The sequence below is a fragment of the Opisthorchis viverrini genome (genome assembly GCF_000715545.1).
Source record: "Opisthorchis viverrini unplaced genomic scaffold opera_v5_45, whole genome shotgun sequence".
In the NCBI taxonomy this organism is placed as follows: domain Eukaryota; kingdom Metazoa; phylum Platyhelminthes; class Trematoda; order Opisthorchiida; family Opisthorchiidae; genus Opisthorchis; species Opisthorchis viverrini.
The window spans coordinates 1327297-1340907 of NW_008751701.1; the positions used below are offsets into that span (position 1 = coordinate 1327297).

A 13611-nucleotide genomic window follows, 5' to 3' on the forward strand; every position below is an offset into this window, starting at 1 on the left:
CGTAATTTCATTTGATATCATATTTGAGACTTTGTGCCTTCTTGGAGAGCCCAAGAAGGGTGAGGTCTGTCGTGGGCTGTCGGAGAGTTTCCAGTAGCCTTATGAGTAGTCTCCCTCAAGAAGACTGTGGCTCACTAACATTTAAAAAAATTTCGGGCGATCTGTCCCCACCCAATCATGCTTGCAACTTTGAAAAGAAATCACAGTCGGTTTGCTGCCATAACACCTGAGAAAAGTGCAAGAACTGAGGAACTGCCAGTTTATCTAAGCTCATACAATCGAGATGCAAAGGTTGGGTCCGAACCGTCGAGCCTTCGGTCAGCAATTTTGCCACATTAACATAACCATTTCAAGCTTGCCAATGCTCATATCGAGTAAGAATATCAATAAATTGCACTTTATCGGCGTGCATGAATAAAGCGAATCGATTTATAGGCCCACGATTCTGGCACGATTTGACGAGGCTGACATCGTACATCTACTAAATCTGGCTTCGAACTGGTATGCGTCTGACGGTAGTCAGTCAAATGGAACCCTCGGTGATCGGAAAGGTTGGAGAGGAACTGACCTTTCTGAAGGTGCCGCTGGCAAACGTCACGTGTGTATTTTTGAATTCAAATGTTTCCACAGGTGGAGTTGTGGGAAGCTGGATTCATTCACAAAATACAAATGCAAATCAAAAGTACCAAAGTAAGATCTGCTTTGTGTAGTTTCGAAACCAAGTTTACATGATAATCAAACCAGCGCTCCCCAAATCCACGGGAATGGTGCCATCTAGGCGTGGAGGGACATTTTCTGTGTAGTCACCTGGTACATTTCCCCGAGCTTGAAACAGTGCCACGACGAAGGCTGTACAGCCTCCGTGAATTGCGGTTCTCCCATATCCAACCCTCGTTGTAGACTTCCAAATGAGCTGAGAGAAGTTGTCTATAGGAGGGAAATTGCAAGAATTGGATGAGAAATATGGTCATGTTTGAATCATCTCAATTGAATTGCTTAAATACCTGACAACATATCAACTACAGCACTTGGGTCGGACTCCTGATGGTCAGACGAATCCTCATGATTCGTGACCGTCTTTGAGGATGTTTCGTGGGAACAGTAACCCCAAGATTTGTCTCCGAAATTTGTTGTGTCTCACATTCACAGAATCAAGAGGCATTTGTGCAAACGTGTGTCTGCAATTTGCGGACAGGTGCCCACCTGAGATGACTCAACAACTGGTGGTGTTCGCCTCACAATTCACTTGAAGTTTCTACACTTTCTAGCATGGGAGTACTAACCAGTCGTGCGTTTGACCCTGTGTTGCTGTGATTAGAACGTCAACTTGTATATGAGAATTTATGGCATGACTGATTGGGACGTTTCCGCTTGTGGGAGAAGCGGCACCCTCAGACCCTGTTGCCTAGTTACGAGGATCAATGTTGACTTGATCAGGAAGTTGTCCATTTGTCAAGATTTATTTTGTTAATGAGGCTCATCTCAGTCCTCAATCACAGCCGTGAGACTATCAGAGACGGATCGATCACAAGGCGCCATCTGACCTGCACCCGACCGGTTTTCTAAATTTTGATTGGTCAAAAGTGAGTGCGTGAATTGTCTGAAATTCCCTTCATCCAAGATCGAGTCCAACCGCATATCAGTGCCAAACACGGGTATACAGTTCTCATGGATGCGTCATCACTGACCGAAAATCCGGGAATATTCTGATCCCAAACAGACTTAGTTGTTAAGGACCGCCCGTATGCAACCAGGCTAGGTCGTCGCGATCAGCCGCGTTCACCTTGATGTGATCGCGGCTGCTAGGCCGTGTGCGAGAGTTGGAAAGTCCAAGCTGGTTTAGCGTGCAAAATTCTTCAATAGGTTCGGCAGTGTCCATTCTACATATCAGTTGATCTGGTCAGCTAACAATCCCGATGAACAGAAAGAGTCGTTGGTATCAATTTCATGCGTTCCCGTTGATCCAGGATACCGAATCTCATCTTCTCTATGCTGAGTGTGGACGCAGGGCCGACGGTACAGACTGCACCCGTCCTTGAACAACGACTCATGGCATCTGGACGAGTTCAGATATGAAGTAGAATTCGCAGGTGATTAGGAGCCCATGCGACCTTCTATTGGCGGACTTCCCAATGATTTCTGGGCTTGTTCGAGATTTCCACCCAGTCTGTCTCGTTGTGGCGATTATCCTTTCCAAGTTAAGTAGTGTAGCTAGTGTATTCCGGCCTGAAACGCTGTTCAAATGCTTTACGGTGAATACGGTCACTGGCGGATTTAGTCTGAAGCTGGTTAGGAACCAGCCAGGATGTCCGCTTCTACTATCGCCAAGAGTGGCGAATTTGTAGAAGATTGTTTTGCTAGATGTTATTGATACTACCGCAGAAAGTTTGTCTCGCTACTATTCAAGAGAACGGACTTTAGTCGAAACAAGTGCAATGATGCGACCACCTAGTTTCGAAAACATGTTCAGATACGGAATGTGACCGAGGTTATACGGATATTCAACCTCCCTTCCTTAGACCCATCGATCTATATCTCGACTTAGGTTCTGCGTGCAGACGGCGTCAGCTACTCATGTACTTTCTTGGGTCAAGACGATTATTCATCGCTCATGCGACCATAGACGAAATCAGTAATACCCACTGTTGTTAATCAGCACAATTCCAGGAATTTAGTACCACCAATTTTCAATTTGACAACTCACTACTCACTGACGATATTACCTTGGTTGGTGGTCAAACGTTTGCAACCATATTGCCCAATTCAGTGAAGAGAACAATGATCACCGTTATCAGCCTGTTTATGATAGAGCTGACGGGAGACCAGTGGTTGCTTATAACCCGTTCACCCGTTCTCCCCAGCTTAAAGACAAAACCGCGATTGCGCAAAAGTGGAGAGGACAGACATGATTTTGTGGACCAAAGTTGACGTGGCTGAGGAGATTTAGTTAAGGTCACAAGGTGATGACTATTCACTTTGTAAAACAGTCTGGTCCAGCTGGAAATTTAAATGAACTAGAAGAGCAATGGAAATCTAAATATCGATTAAGGCGTCGGGCAAGTGTGAACATGTTCGTTTATTCAGACGTGGTAATTCAGGTGTATCCAGCGTGCATTCGAACCCGCACACACCGCCAAGGATGTGTACTACTCATGAGCTCTAATAAGTGTGAAACTCGAGTCCAGTGCATCTCACCTTATTTGCTGTGCACCCACAAGTAACACCACAGCAGCAGACATGAAGGTCTAATCGATCGGCGGCATGATGGAAACACGAATCTATTAGGTCTGTTCAACTTAGCAGTTAACTTCCTGCCTGTTTTCTATGAAGACATCAGATATGATCTCCACCTGGTGACGAATTATACCAAAGTTAACGACGGCTTCACATTCCAGCTCATTGGGGAGTATTCACGTGAACTGAAGCTGTAAGTCATGAGAACCGCACTTCTAAGTTTTCGAAAGTTCATGTGACGCCTTCAACCGACTTGGTTCACTCCGCTGATATGATGGATGAGCGAAATAGGTTGAACGTTCTATTGGCAGTTCTCGACACGCTTTCATACAACGAAAAATTCCGCAGTTTAGAGGAACCCATTTCAATTTACGCTCTGCGTTGCACTAAGCATCCATTCCACAGCAGACGCGTACGAAAGACGGTAACAATAGACAGAGAATCTACAATAATTCAACCATTGATGAGTTCAGGAGGTTCGGAAGTTCACTGCGAGGATGTTAACAGTGAGAAGATCCAGGACCAATGTGGTGATCTGCCATATACAGCCCGGCTCCTTCGTAGCTTACACAGTCATTGTGTTAGTTGATTAACTGCGAGCAAGTCCTGAACTCAGAATCCTGCCGAGGATGTCTCTGTCGTGGATGGAAAAAATCACTAGCATGTCAAAGGCCACTAGCTATGAAAACATGTTATAAATTGATATCCACTCCATCCAAGGAGCTTAACACTACAATCGCCAGTTGTTTCCGCGATGCGCAACTATGTCTGTCGATCGCTGATGTTGGACATCATCAAAAAGGCAGGCATATTTTTGAAACTGATTCACTTCGTCTCCTGAGAAAGTGGTTCCAGTACAATGGATTGTTTTGCAGTAACTTCACTGCATTTCCGCACATAAAAGAACTGTTGTTTGTATGTACGTACGTACGATAAGACCTGCGGTATTCAGAACTTTTGTTTGCCCTTTATTAGACTCTTGTAAGGAATTCTGAGGAGAAATTACCACGTGGCTGTGAAGCCTCTGCTCACCCTTTAACGTCTGATCACATTGAGCTGAGTGGTTTGGAAAACGAAGAACCCGATTCACCAGATGACATCAAAGCATCAAAAGTGCGCGACTGCAATTTGAAAACAATGGGGTTGGCTAATTTAATGACTTACGAGAGTTGGGTTGCTTTTCGGCGCCAAACATATGTGACCTGATTTCACTGTACCACTCGTTAACTATTCGTTCGGCTGAAAAGTCGAAAATAACGATTGGTAAGGCTTACTGTCTCACGATACAAATATCATGGCAGAAGAGGACCTCTCTGAGAATAATGCCTCTACATTAAAGAAAAGCTTTGAGTTCAAGAACACTGTCGCGGTCTGATTTTACGGTCCAAGCTTGTCCGCAAGTAATCTGGGCTCACAAAAGCTGACGCGTGTAACCAGGAGGATATTGATGATTTGAGGACATTAGAGAGATTTTACAGAGGTTTTGCCCTAAAAGCGAATCCAGTCTATGCTAAAAAGCCGAGAAGCACTGAAGATCTATTTCATCTTTATTTGGAATCTTCACCTGTGCTCATTTTACGGAACTCCATCAAGGAGAAGCGAACCTGGTGAATATCGGATAGTAGTATATACGCTTTACCGTTCGGCCACCGGCGGCTGACAAGCACTGTGACTGACTCACACTTTGATTATTTAGTCACTCATCCTTTAAGTACAGGATCTACATCACGATGTTCGGCTTGTTGACTAGTCCATCAAATAGCGCCTTTATTAAAAATCGCCACATCTCGCACTACTAACATCCCATGAGTAGTTCAGAAAAAATACAAATTCATCTGTGTAGCAGGCCATCAACAGGAGTGACTATCAGAGGACATGCGGTTAAACGGCAGGGTGTGCAGGCTAGCTAGGATGGTATTGTAAAGAGGGAGGGTTCTGAAATTCATAAAACACTGACTGGAAGGTAATGATCACTGTGCCGAAAAAGTTGCCATTGGGGAAACGAGATCGAGAAAAGCAAAGGGGAATAAAAGTAGTTGATTAAAGTGGATGGCGTTCAACAAACTTGATGTACGGGATAGTGGCAATCTGGGACATTTGTCTCGACTTGCCGAAATAGCCCTCCAGTCAAGTTTCTTTCGCTTGTGAAGTTCTATTCATTACTTTTTAAAAAAATTACTATCTAACGACGTAACCTAGCTGTCTGCTTTAAGAATATGGGGTAACTAATAACGAATGTCACGTGAAGCAATCGTGGCTACTGTGTTTGAAGAAATACCTGACGAGATAGTGCCTACCGGTGGACGGAGTAAATCGGTGGATGTATCGGACGCTTCGGATAGCTAATCTTAACCGAAATAGAGTGTGTTATTAGTTCCCTCTGGGTTGAAAAATGCATGTCATTCCTTGCTGTCTTGCAGGTCACGTTTCCGATCAACAACCAAAGCTTGTACCTATTATTCGTCGTGATCAGCTTCAACGATCAACGTCGGTGTCAGACAAGTCAACCGCAGCGTGGCCATACATGATGGTCGGTACATCCAGAGTGTACCAGTGTGGAAGGGCCGACAAGCTCGACTTCAGTGCGCAGTGTCCGAGGTTTGTAGCATCGCAGAGCAGAAGAAGAGGTGCACTGTTCATGAGTTCTGGCGAGACCTTGACTCGAATTCAGTTCTCATTTTTCGGTGTGCACCAAGGAGAATAATGATGCCTGCAGAAGGTGTTACTTGTCACTTTCAACAAGCACCGCAAGATTCCCTTGCACAACGTCAGTGATTCGAACTCCACCCAGGATCGCGACCGTTTCTGTCTAGATTTGGACAATCTGGCCGTATCCCCGCCTACGTGTTTCCTTCGAGTGATACGCACACGACTGATAGTCACCGATAATGGGCCACAGCTGAAGTATTAGTAGAACTATTATAATTTTTATTGTATATTTGAGTGACAAACCATATTCCACATCTGATGCTGTAGCTTCAGTGCGGGAAGCTCACAGCTTGGTTCCTGATCAGCATGTTCAATTATTAAGGCTTTTCAAGAAATATCTGGACCGAAAGTGGACCGCAGGGCACGTCATACGGAATTGTTTATGCTCGGTGGAACACCGTGGTTTGAGGTGGCAGTTTCAAGAAGAGTCTGGTAAACAGCCAATGGAGTTTTGTGAATAAGACCACCCATAGGTTTTCGAAAAAAAATTCTCGACAGCCTAATACCCTTCAATCTCACGCTCTTAGTAAACCAAGTACTCTCTTTGGATACCAGTATACTGTCCTAAAGGAAACGGCTCACAAGTTACTGATGACTCATTGTGTCCGGAGGCCAGCCGTCTCTAATAACCGAACATCACATCATTTGGACCGATATGTCACGTGCAGGACACAGACCAAACGAAGGCATGCCTTGATTGGCCAGAACATCAGCCAATCCGGATCGGGCATCTTTGACTCGACGCTCCTCGCCCCCTCACGGAGATTCTAGCATGACCTTGTGGAACCCTCTGTGACCACGGTATAAATACAGTGGTAATACTTTTCCTTTGTCTCCATAAAGGGCTGTGTAGAGCTGCCGTGCCTTTTTATATACCGTAGTGGGCGGAGCAGGAAGCCAAGGGACCGAAACAGAGTTGCACCGTTCAGGAAGACACAACACATTGACAGCCCACGAACGGCTTTACTTCCCTTCAAGCTCATCAAGTAGACGCAGTATCCGAACTACCGTAAAACTAACTAAACACAACCAGGACAAATCATGCTCTCCAAGGTGAATCACGTCTTATCAGAAACACGAGGCTCAGCTGCGATTCATCTGAGTATTCCGCTACTATCAACTGAAGTTGCAGATGAGTACTAGTTGCGTACAATTTGGCATTTTAGTCAAACATTAAGTTGACACAAACTAGGGGACCAAACCTACCTAATTATCTACGAATAGAGTGAAAACGTTCACTGTCAATTTTTCAGCCTACTCATGACTAGTGTGTTCCTTCTTCCAAGTTAGCTAGGTCGACTGAGGTGCTCGAAATGCACAATCGCACTAAGTTTAGACATAACTGCGAAAAAGGACGGTCAGTGATAAACCACAAAGTGTCAAACGAGACCCAAGGTCATCATAGGATATGTTCTAACTGGAAAAATGACTTTCACAACGTTCTTCAGAATACCGGGATAAGACTTACCACTCACACTCGGACGTCCAATATTCAGGTAGAAATTCTCACCGACTGTAGGATCACCGAATGTGGTTATTGTTTGTGACAGTGCCATTCGATTCGCAAGAGTCTGTGCCTTTTGAACTAGCAGTGGATCAACACGCACTGGTGGACATCCGTGCAGTTTTCGAAGCCTGATGTAGTGAAAATATTTAGCAGTGCATTTCATTCGCTGGGGCTCTGATAGCCCAATAAAAGGAGTACACGAAAGAGAGATGAGAACACTGAACACTAGATTAGCATAACTTCTGTAGCTATACCATGACTGTACTGTGAATATGCTACTCCGTACCATACGATACTGTATTAAACTATGCTAAAGCACGCCACACCATACTGTACTACACTCATCGCACTATACTATACCGTAATATAATGAACTATATATATAATGAACTACTGTAGTATAGTATAGTTACCATACCGGAGAACTATACTTACTTTACTATACCGTACTATACAATGCTATGCCATACTACAGGATACCATCTTATACTTACTGTACCACACTTTATTACACTACAGTATGCTACAATCTACTCTATTGTTGTTGATCCTTTTCTCCTGTACAGTTTGATTCTCCATTTTGTTCTTTGCGTTTTTGGGGTTCCTTTCTTGTTGTGATCCTTGTCCTTTTAAGCACACGTCTAATTCGAATCAGTCTTGTAGGATTCACTAGCCCGTGGCCAGTTTGTTTTGATTTGGTGTGAACTTTGGGTAGGTGTACTGCTTTCTTCCTAACTATTTGTGCACGATGGCATTTCCCAACCAGGTGTACAGAAGCCGGCGTAATCTCACGATTTGGGGTTGTTGTATCCCCCTTTTTTACTAATCTCCACCTTCGGTAACGATCTGAGGTTTGTACGTATTAGTACTTTATTACTGTATTCATAGTGTCGCATTTGTTCATAAGCCTCCATTTGAACGGTCCGACCTTTAGAATTTTGCGCGTAATTCAATGTGGCCCACCTGATTGCCGGAAACAATAAAAAACTGAACTGTACTATACCGTACTGTGCCGTGTGATATGATACTACAGTATACCATATTAAATTGCACTATATTGTATCATACCACGCCATGCCATACCATGCTGTGCTGTACTATGCCATATTGTAATATGCAGGTGAGATGGTTCAGTGGTTAGAGCGCCAATTCACTGACCGGAAGGTCCGTGGTTCGAACCCGACCTTTGCCACTCGACTTCCCCTGTCTAGGCTTCGTCAACCTGGAAGTATCCCTGACGTTGTGCTTCCTTCGGTTGGCATGGCAGCTAGGCACCGAGGGGGCATCACAGCTGGACGACTTTCTATACTGTCATTATCACCATCACCAACGACAGCATATCATCAGTCTTCAACGCCGATGCTTCATTGCCGTACTTTTTACACTGTAATATGCTACACTATACAATACTGTACTATACTTCACTGTACGATAACATACTATATTACGATGCGCTATGCTATACTATACTACACTATACCGTACTATACCATACTAATCTTACTGTACTGTACTATATTATGATACACTATACTATGCTATACCATACTATACTGTACTACTACTAAACTTTACTATACTATACTGTACTATACTATAATCTGCCACACTATACTATGCTGTACGCTATACGCTTTACAGTCCTATACCATGACATACTATAGAATATTATGCAACAGCATACTATACTGCACCAAGCTACGCTTCACTATGCCACACTGTGCCACACAATGTTGTACCGTACTCACTATACTACGATTGTACTCTATGGTAAATTTACGACTTATCCCTGAGGAGTGTCGAAGCTATCCCCATCATATTAAGGTTTTTGCTATTCCAGACACTAGTAAACAGGTCCGCAGCTGATCTCTTTCGTTCATGAAGATCAATGCGTGTTTGCTTTGACCAAGAAGCCTGACCTTGAACTGTCATCATCACCTGCAGCAACCCAAGCATTACCTGCAGCAACCCAAGATGACAGCACTGGTGCTTCACAGACAAGTTACCATGTCACTATATTTGAATAAATCAAGGAGGTAAATGGGGCAGGAAGAGAGAAGTACGGTTAGCCTAAAAAGACCATCCGAGATGTCTAAACCTTTCTAGATTCAGTCACACAATTTGGATACGAATGGGCACTATCAAGGCCACTGTCATCGGTCAGCCATTTAACTCAGTGTTTCCAGCCAGGCACAGAGAGGGTCACGTTGATCTCATCCTGGAAGGTGGATAGTACCAACAATACTCTAAGTTTACGTAATACTCTTCATTCCCTTCCGTTGGGTTGAATTCTATCCACCTGCAGTTTTCCGTCACTCTGAATCAGGTGCGGAAATTCACCCTGGTCTTGGTTAGCGTAGGTAACTCAGCATGCGTTACACGTAGTCTTGTCAAATTAAATTACAATGCTGTATGCGTTCCTTGCGTGCAGTACTGGCCGCTTCATCCAAAACCCGTATTCTGATTACCTTATTGCGAATTCGCTTGTTCTAACTGCAGACTGCAGATATGTCTGTGGAAAATCGGTTTTCAGAGACCTGGAGATATCTCATAAACCTGGCCGCTACGCGCCAAGGACGCCAGAAGACTTTCAGTGTTTGACCAACGATGTCTTCGGAGCATTGCCAGAATCTGGTGGGAACACCGGATCAGCAACTCTGAAGTACGTCGAATGGTATTCGGGAGAAATAACTCACCCTCGATAGATGAACAGATCACACTGCACAGGTTGCGTTGGCTTGGCCACGTGCTGCATATGTCAGTCGACCGACTTCCTCGAAGAGTTCTTTTCAAACAACCACGTGAAGGGTGGAAGAGAGCCAGAGGCGGTCAAACAATGACTTGGCAGCGAAGTATGAAAGCCATTACCAGCAAACTCAGGTGCACTGGTCACTGCCGTCTTCCTGGATGGGGACCCCAAGACCAGCCACATCAATGGTTGGGAACATTGTCAGATATGACCCAGTCGCGCCCTCAATGGCGCTCATGCATCCAGGCTATTGCCTCCAATGCATAGTTCCCTTCCCACTCCCCGAATTAAAAGTCTACCTACAATGCTGTACTTACGCACTAATTTATCAGCTCCCGCCACCCCACCTTCCCAAATCATCGGTGGACGAAACAGTGGCAGCTACAACCACTGTACGACAAGTACGCGGTTATTACAACTGACAATGAATGACTGATGGACCAATCACATTTGGACGTTCAAACAAGCATTCAAAGAACGGCGAACAATGCTGTTTGTAATCTAAGAAATAAGCGTTAATAAAATGAGATTTCCTGAATGCTAAAACAGTTGTTTTTGATCGATTTCCAGGACCGTAACGAAGATGACAGCGTCATTGCTCCCGACATCCGCCATATTGTTCGGTGTCTCCGGCCAAAAAGGGTCATTTGGAACTGTCAGGACGCGCCCAGACTTGAAAAAAGCACATGGTCGCCATCGATAACACACGTCCCGGATAGCAGGTGCGTTGGCGGAGCTCACCAAACACGGCTTAGCGACATACGAGTCAACACACGAGAGTCAACTAGTTCCGTGACATTGTTTTCAATCAATACTTACGGCCTACAAGGCCACATAACAAGGTAGATCATCAGATGATTTGGGTGGATTCACTCGTGGGTCGCTCGTGAGAAACCGAGCTAATAGTTATCCGCACTTGGCGTGATTGTAACCTACTGCATAATCAGATCAGAAACAAGAAGGAAACTTGTCCAGACTGCAAGAGGTTACTAATTGGTCTTGCAGCAAATCCTTACGTCAAGATGCCGCTGCCCCTTAGGATTGAAGAGGGTGGAAGGAGATAAGGTACTTTTGAGTCGTTCGTTCAGGTAAACGCTGCCTTGGAAGTGCATTAGGTTATTTTCGTAAAGAAAACCACCAAAACTTAGGGGCTGCGCATGCCTGATGAGCCGTAAGAAGGGCGAGACCGGTCATGGGCTGTCGAAGAGTTTTCAGCAACCTTGTGCGTAGTTTCATTTATGAAGATATACTGCGATGTCTCGAATGTCGTGCCAACTGAATCATGAGGCGGCCTGTGTGCAGCACATTCAGTTATGGAATAGCATAAACGAGAGGTCCAGTTGATTCTCTCGTGGAAACCAAATTGATTTGCAAATGCGTGTACTTCTTTCCAACTCTGGAATGTACAGAGCCATGACCAGAACATAGGCATAGAACCAACTTTTCGTATCCTGACATTTCAGTCCACGGATGTTTGAGTCCATGAACTTTGCAACCAATCAAATTCCTACCCCATACATTGGCCAATCACTGTCGTTGCGGACATGAACGCGTTAATTGGTGGTACAAACTCACTCGTTCACACAGCCCAACAGTAAACAAAACATTATTGTGCACACGCAAACACATGCACTTTGTTTTAAACGGACATTTTTCACGGATTATTAAATCAAATCGAATCTCCTCCGTGGCGCGCGCAACCTTTCCCATGATCTTGCAATCTTACCGAAGAACGATCAATTTGGATGACCAAGTGATTTACTTAAAGGATCAAAGGCTTCGTGGTCATTGTTGTGATGACACGTATTGGGATATAAGTCTACCGCTTTGGTCAGCGTGCCATCTGGAGTTTCAACCCATATGGTTAAAACTTTGTTAAGAAGAACTACAACGACTGAAATTTTTTCGCAAGCTCCTGTGTAGTCACCACAAACATTCCTCAAAATGAAGTGGAAACCCAAACTGGGGACTGACAACATCTCGTATGGCAATCAACAAACTTTCAAGCGAGCCGATTAACTGACACCTAACCAACAGACGGTGACTTTGGTTTCAACACTAGGCAGAGATTGATCGAAAAGACACGTCAGCTGTTCAATTTCATTTCATCAGCATTCAAACGTCGTATGTGCTGATCGGCTTCACCTTTAGAAACGACTGATTACACGAAGAACGCACCCTCTGCTTGTGCAGACCTCTTACACAAAGAGGCGGTTTCTGGAATAGTGTTTTTCCGCTTTATGCGGTCCAAGAACAGAAGTAGCTGGAGGCGATGCCATCCGGATCCACACTAACAACCGCAGTCGTATGACCCGACGACCGCTGGTGAAAACAAGGGCGATAGGTCGCTGGTTTTAGCTAGTTGCCAAACCAATGCTAACGTCCAAATATTGATCGGACTGAACCACACAAGACGTCGGTGGATTCACTATGTTGAACTCTATATGAATCCCACAGTTAGAAATGAACGAAGAGTAGTTTTTCGGATATATAAACTATTAACTATTTTCCCGATTGCTCGTCAAGCTACCAAAGTCTAAAACAATTGCAGCTGAGAGCAGGCCAATCACGGTGTCCGAAGGAGACTGCCAGGTTTACAGGGTGTCTCTTTAATGAACCAAGAAAGAAACCGAAAAGTTGTATGCATGCTTTCGGCGTGGAGCCGCTATACGTCTTCAGGGTAATACGCATTTCACGTAAACCTGACCAGGAGCGACCTAAGGTAAAGATTGATTCGAGAACACGGAGCACTCGTTTGGCACTTAAGTTCTTGAACCCTTTGTCGTTTCGGGCTCAAACGTGTAGAGGTGATTTTTTTCCTCTATTGAACTGACTAACCAATCACTGATACTAGCTCGAAAAACAAACTGGTGAAACAAAGAGAAACCGGTATTGTTGGTTCGCCGTGACGATCGTAATACTGTTTTCTTTTCAAGGCCAGAAGTTCAGATTACACAGCATGCACGATGAGATCGGCCTATTCAACACACCATTCCCTTCAACACATAGCTCCATTCCCAATCCCCCCTAATTACCAGTCCACTAACACCAATTTATCAGCTCCGCCTTCAATGCACAGCTGCCTCCCCTACCTTCCCAAACCATTGATGGACGAAGATGGGGCGGCTACAACCGCAGCACGACAAGCGCGCTGTTCTTAAAGTTGATGATGATGATGATGATGATGGTGATGATGATGATGATGGTGATGATGATTATTCGGATGATGATGATGATGACAATGATGATGATGATAAGACTGACATCAAACGTCTGATTCTACTCAACCTTCGTAAACTGCCAGTATCAACATGGCTTATCCAAATTTCGATTTTTCTTGTTTCAAGCCTACAAAATCATTCCTATTCGACTAAAGTTCTCGCATAACTTGACTTGTTCATCACTTATACTC

The 13611-nt window shown here is 44.5% G+C and overlaps 1 protein-coding gene across 1 annotated transcript in view; it reads right to left on the reverse strand.

Moving 5' to 3' along the window:
• Window positions 1-582: 582 nt before the first annotated feature.
• T265_03257 (hypothetical protein) overlaps window positions 583-13611 on the reverse strand; it is a gene marked incomplete at both ends in the record, with an annotated part of 28270 nt that continues 15241 nt past the window's right edge. Inside the window, 3 exons of the mRNA XM_009167690.1 lie at window positions 583-927; window positions 4399-4473; window positions 7412-7578. Of these exons, the coding sequence (XP_009165954.1) occupies window positions 725-927; window positions 4399-4473; window positions 7412-7578 (445 nt within the window). The remainder of the gene's footprint in view (window positions 928-4398; window positions 4474-7411; window positions 7579-13611) is intronic.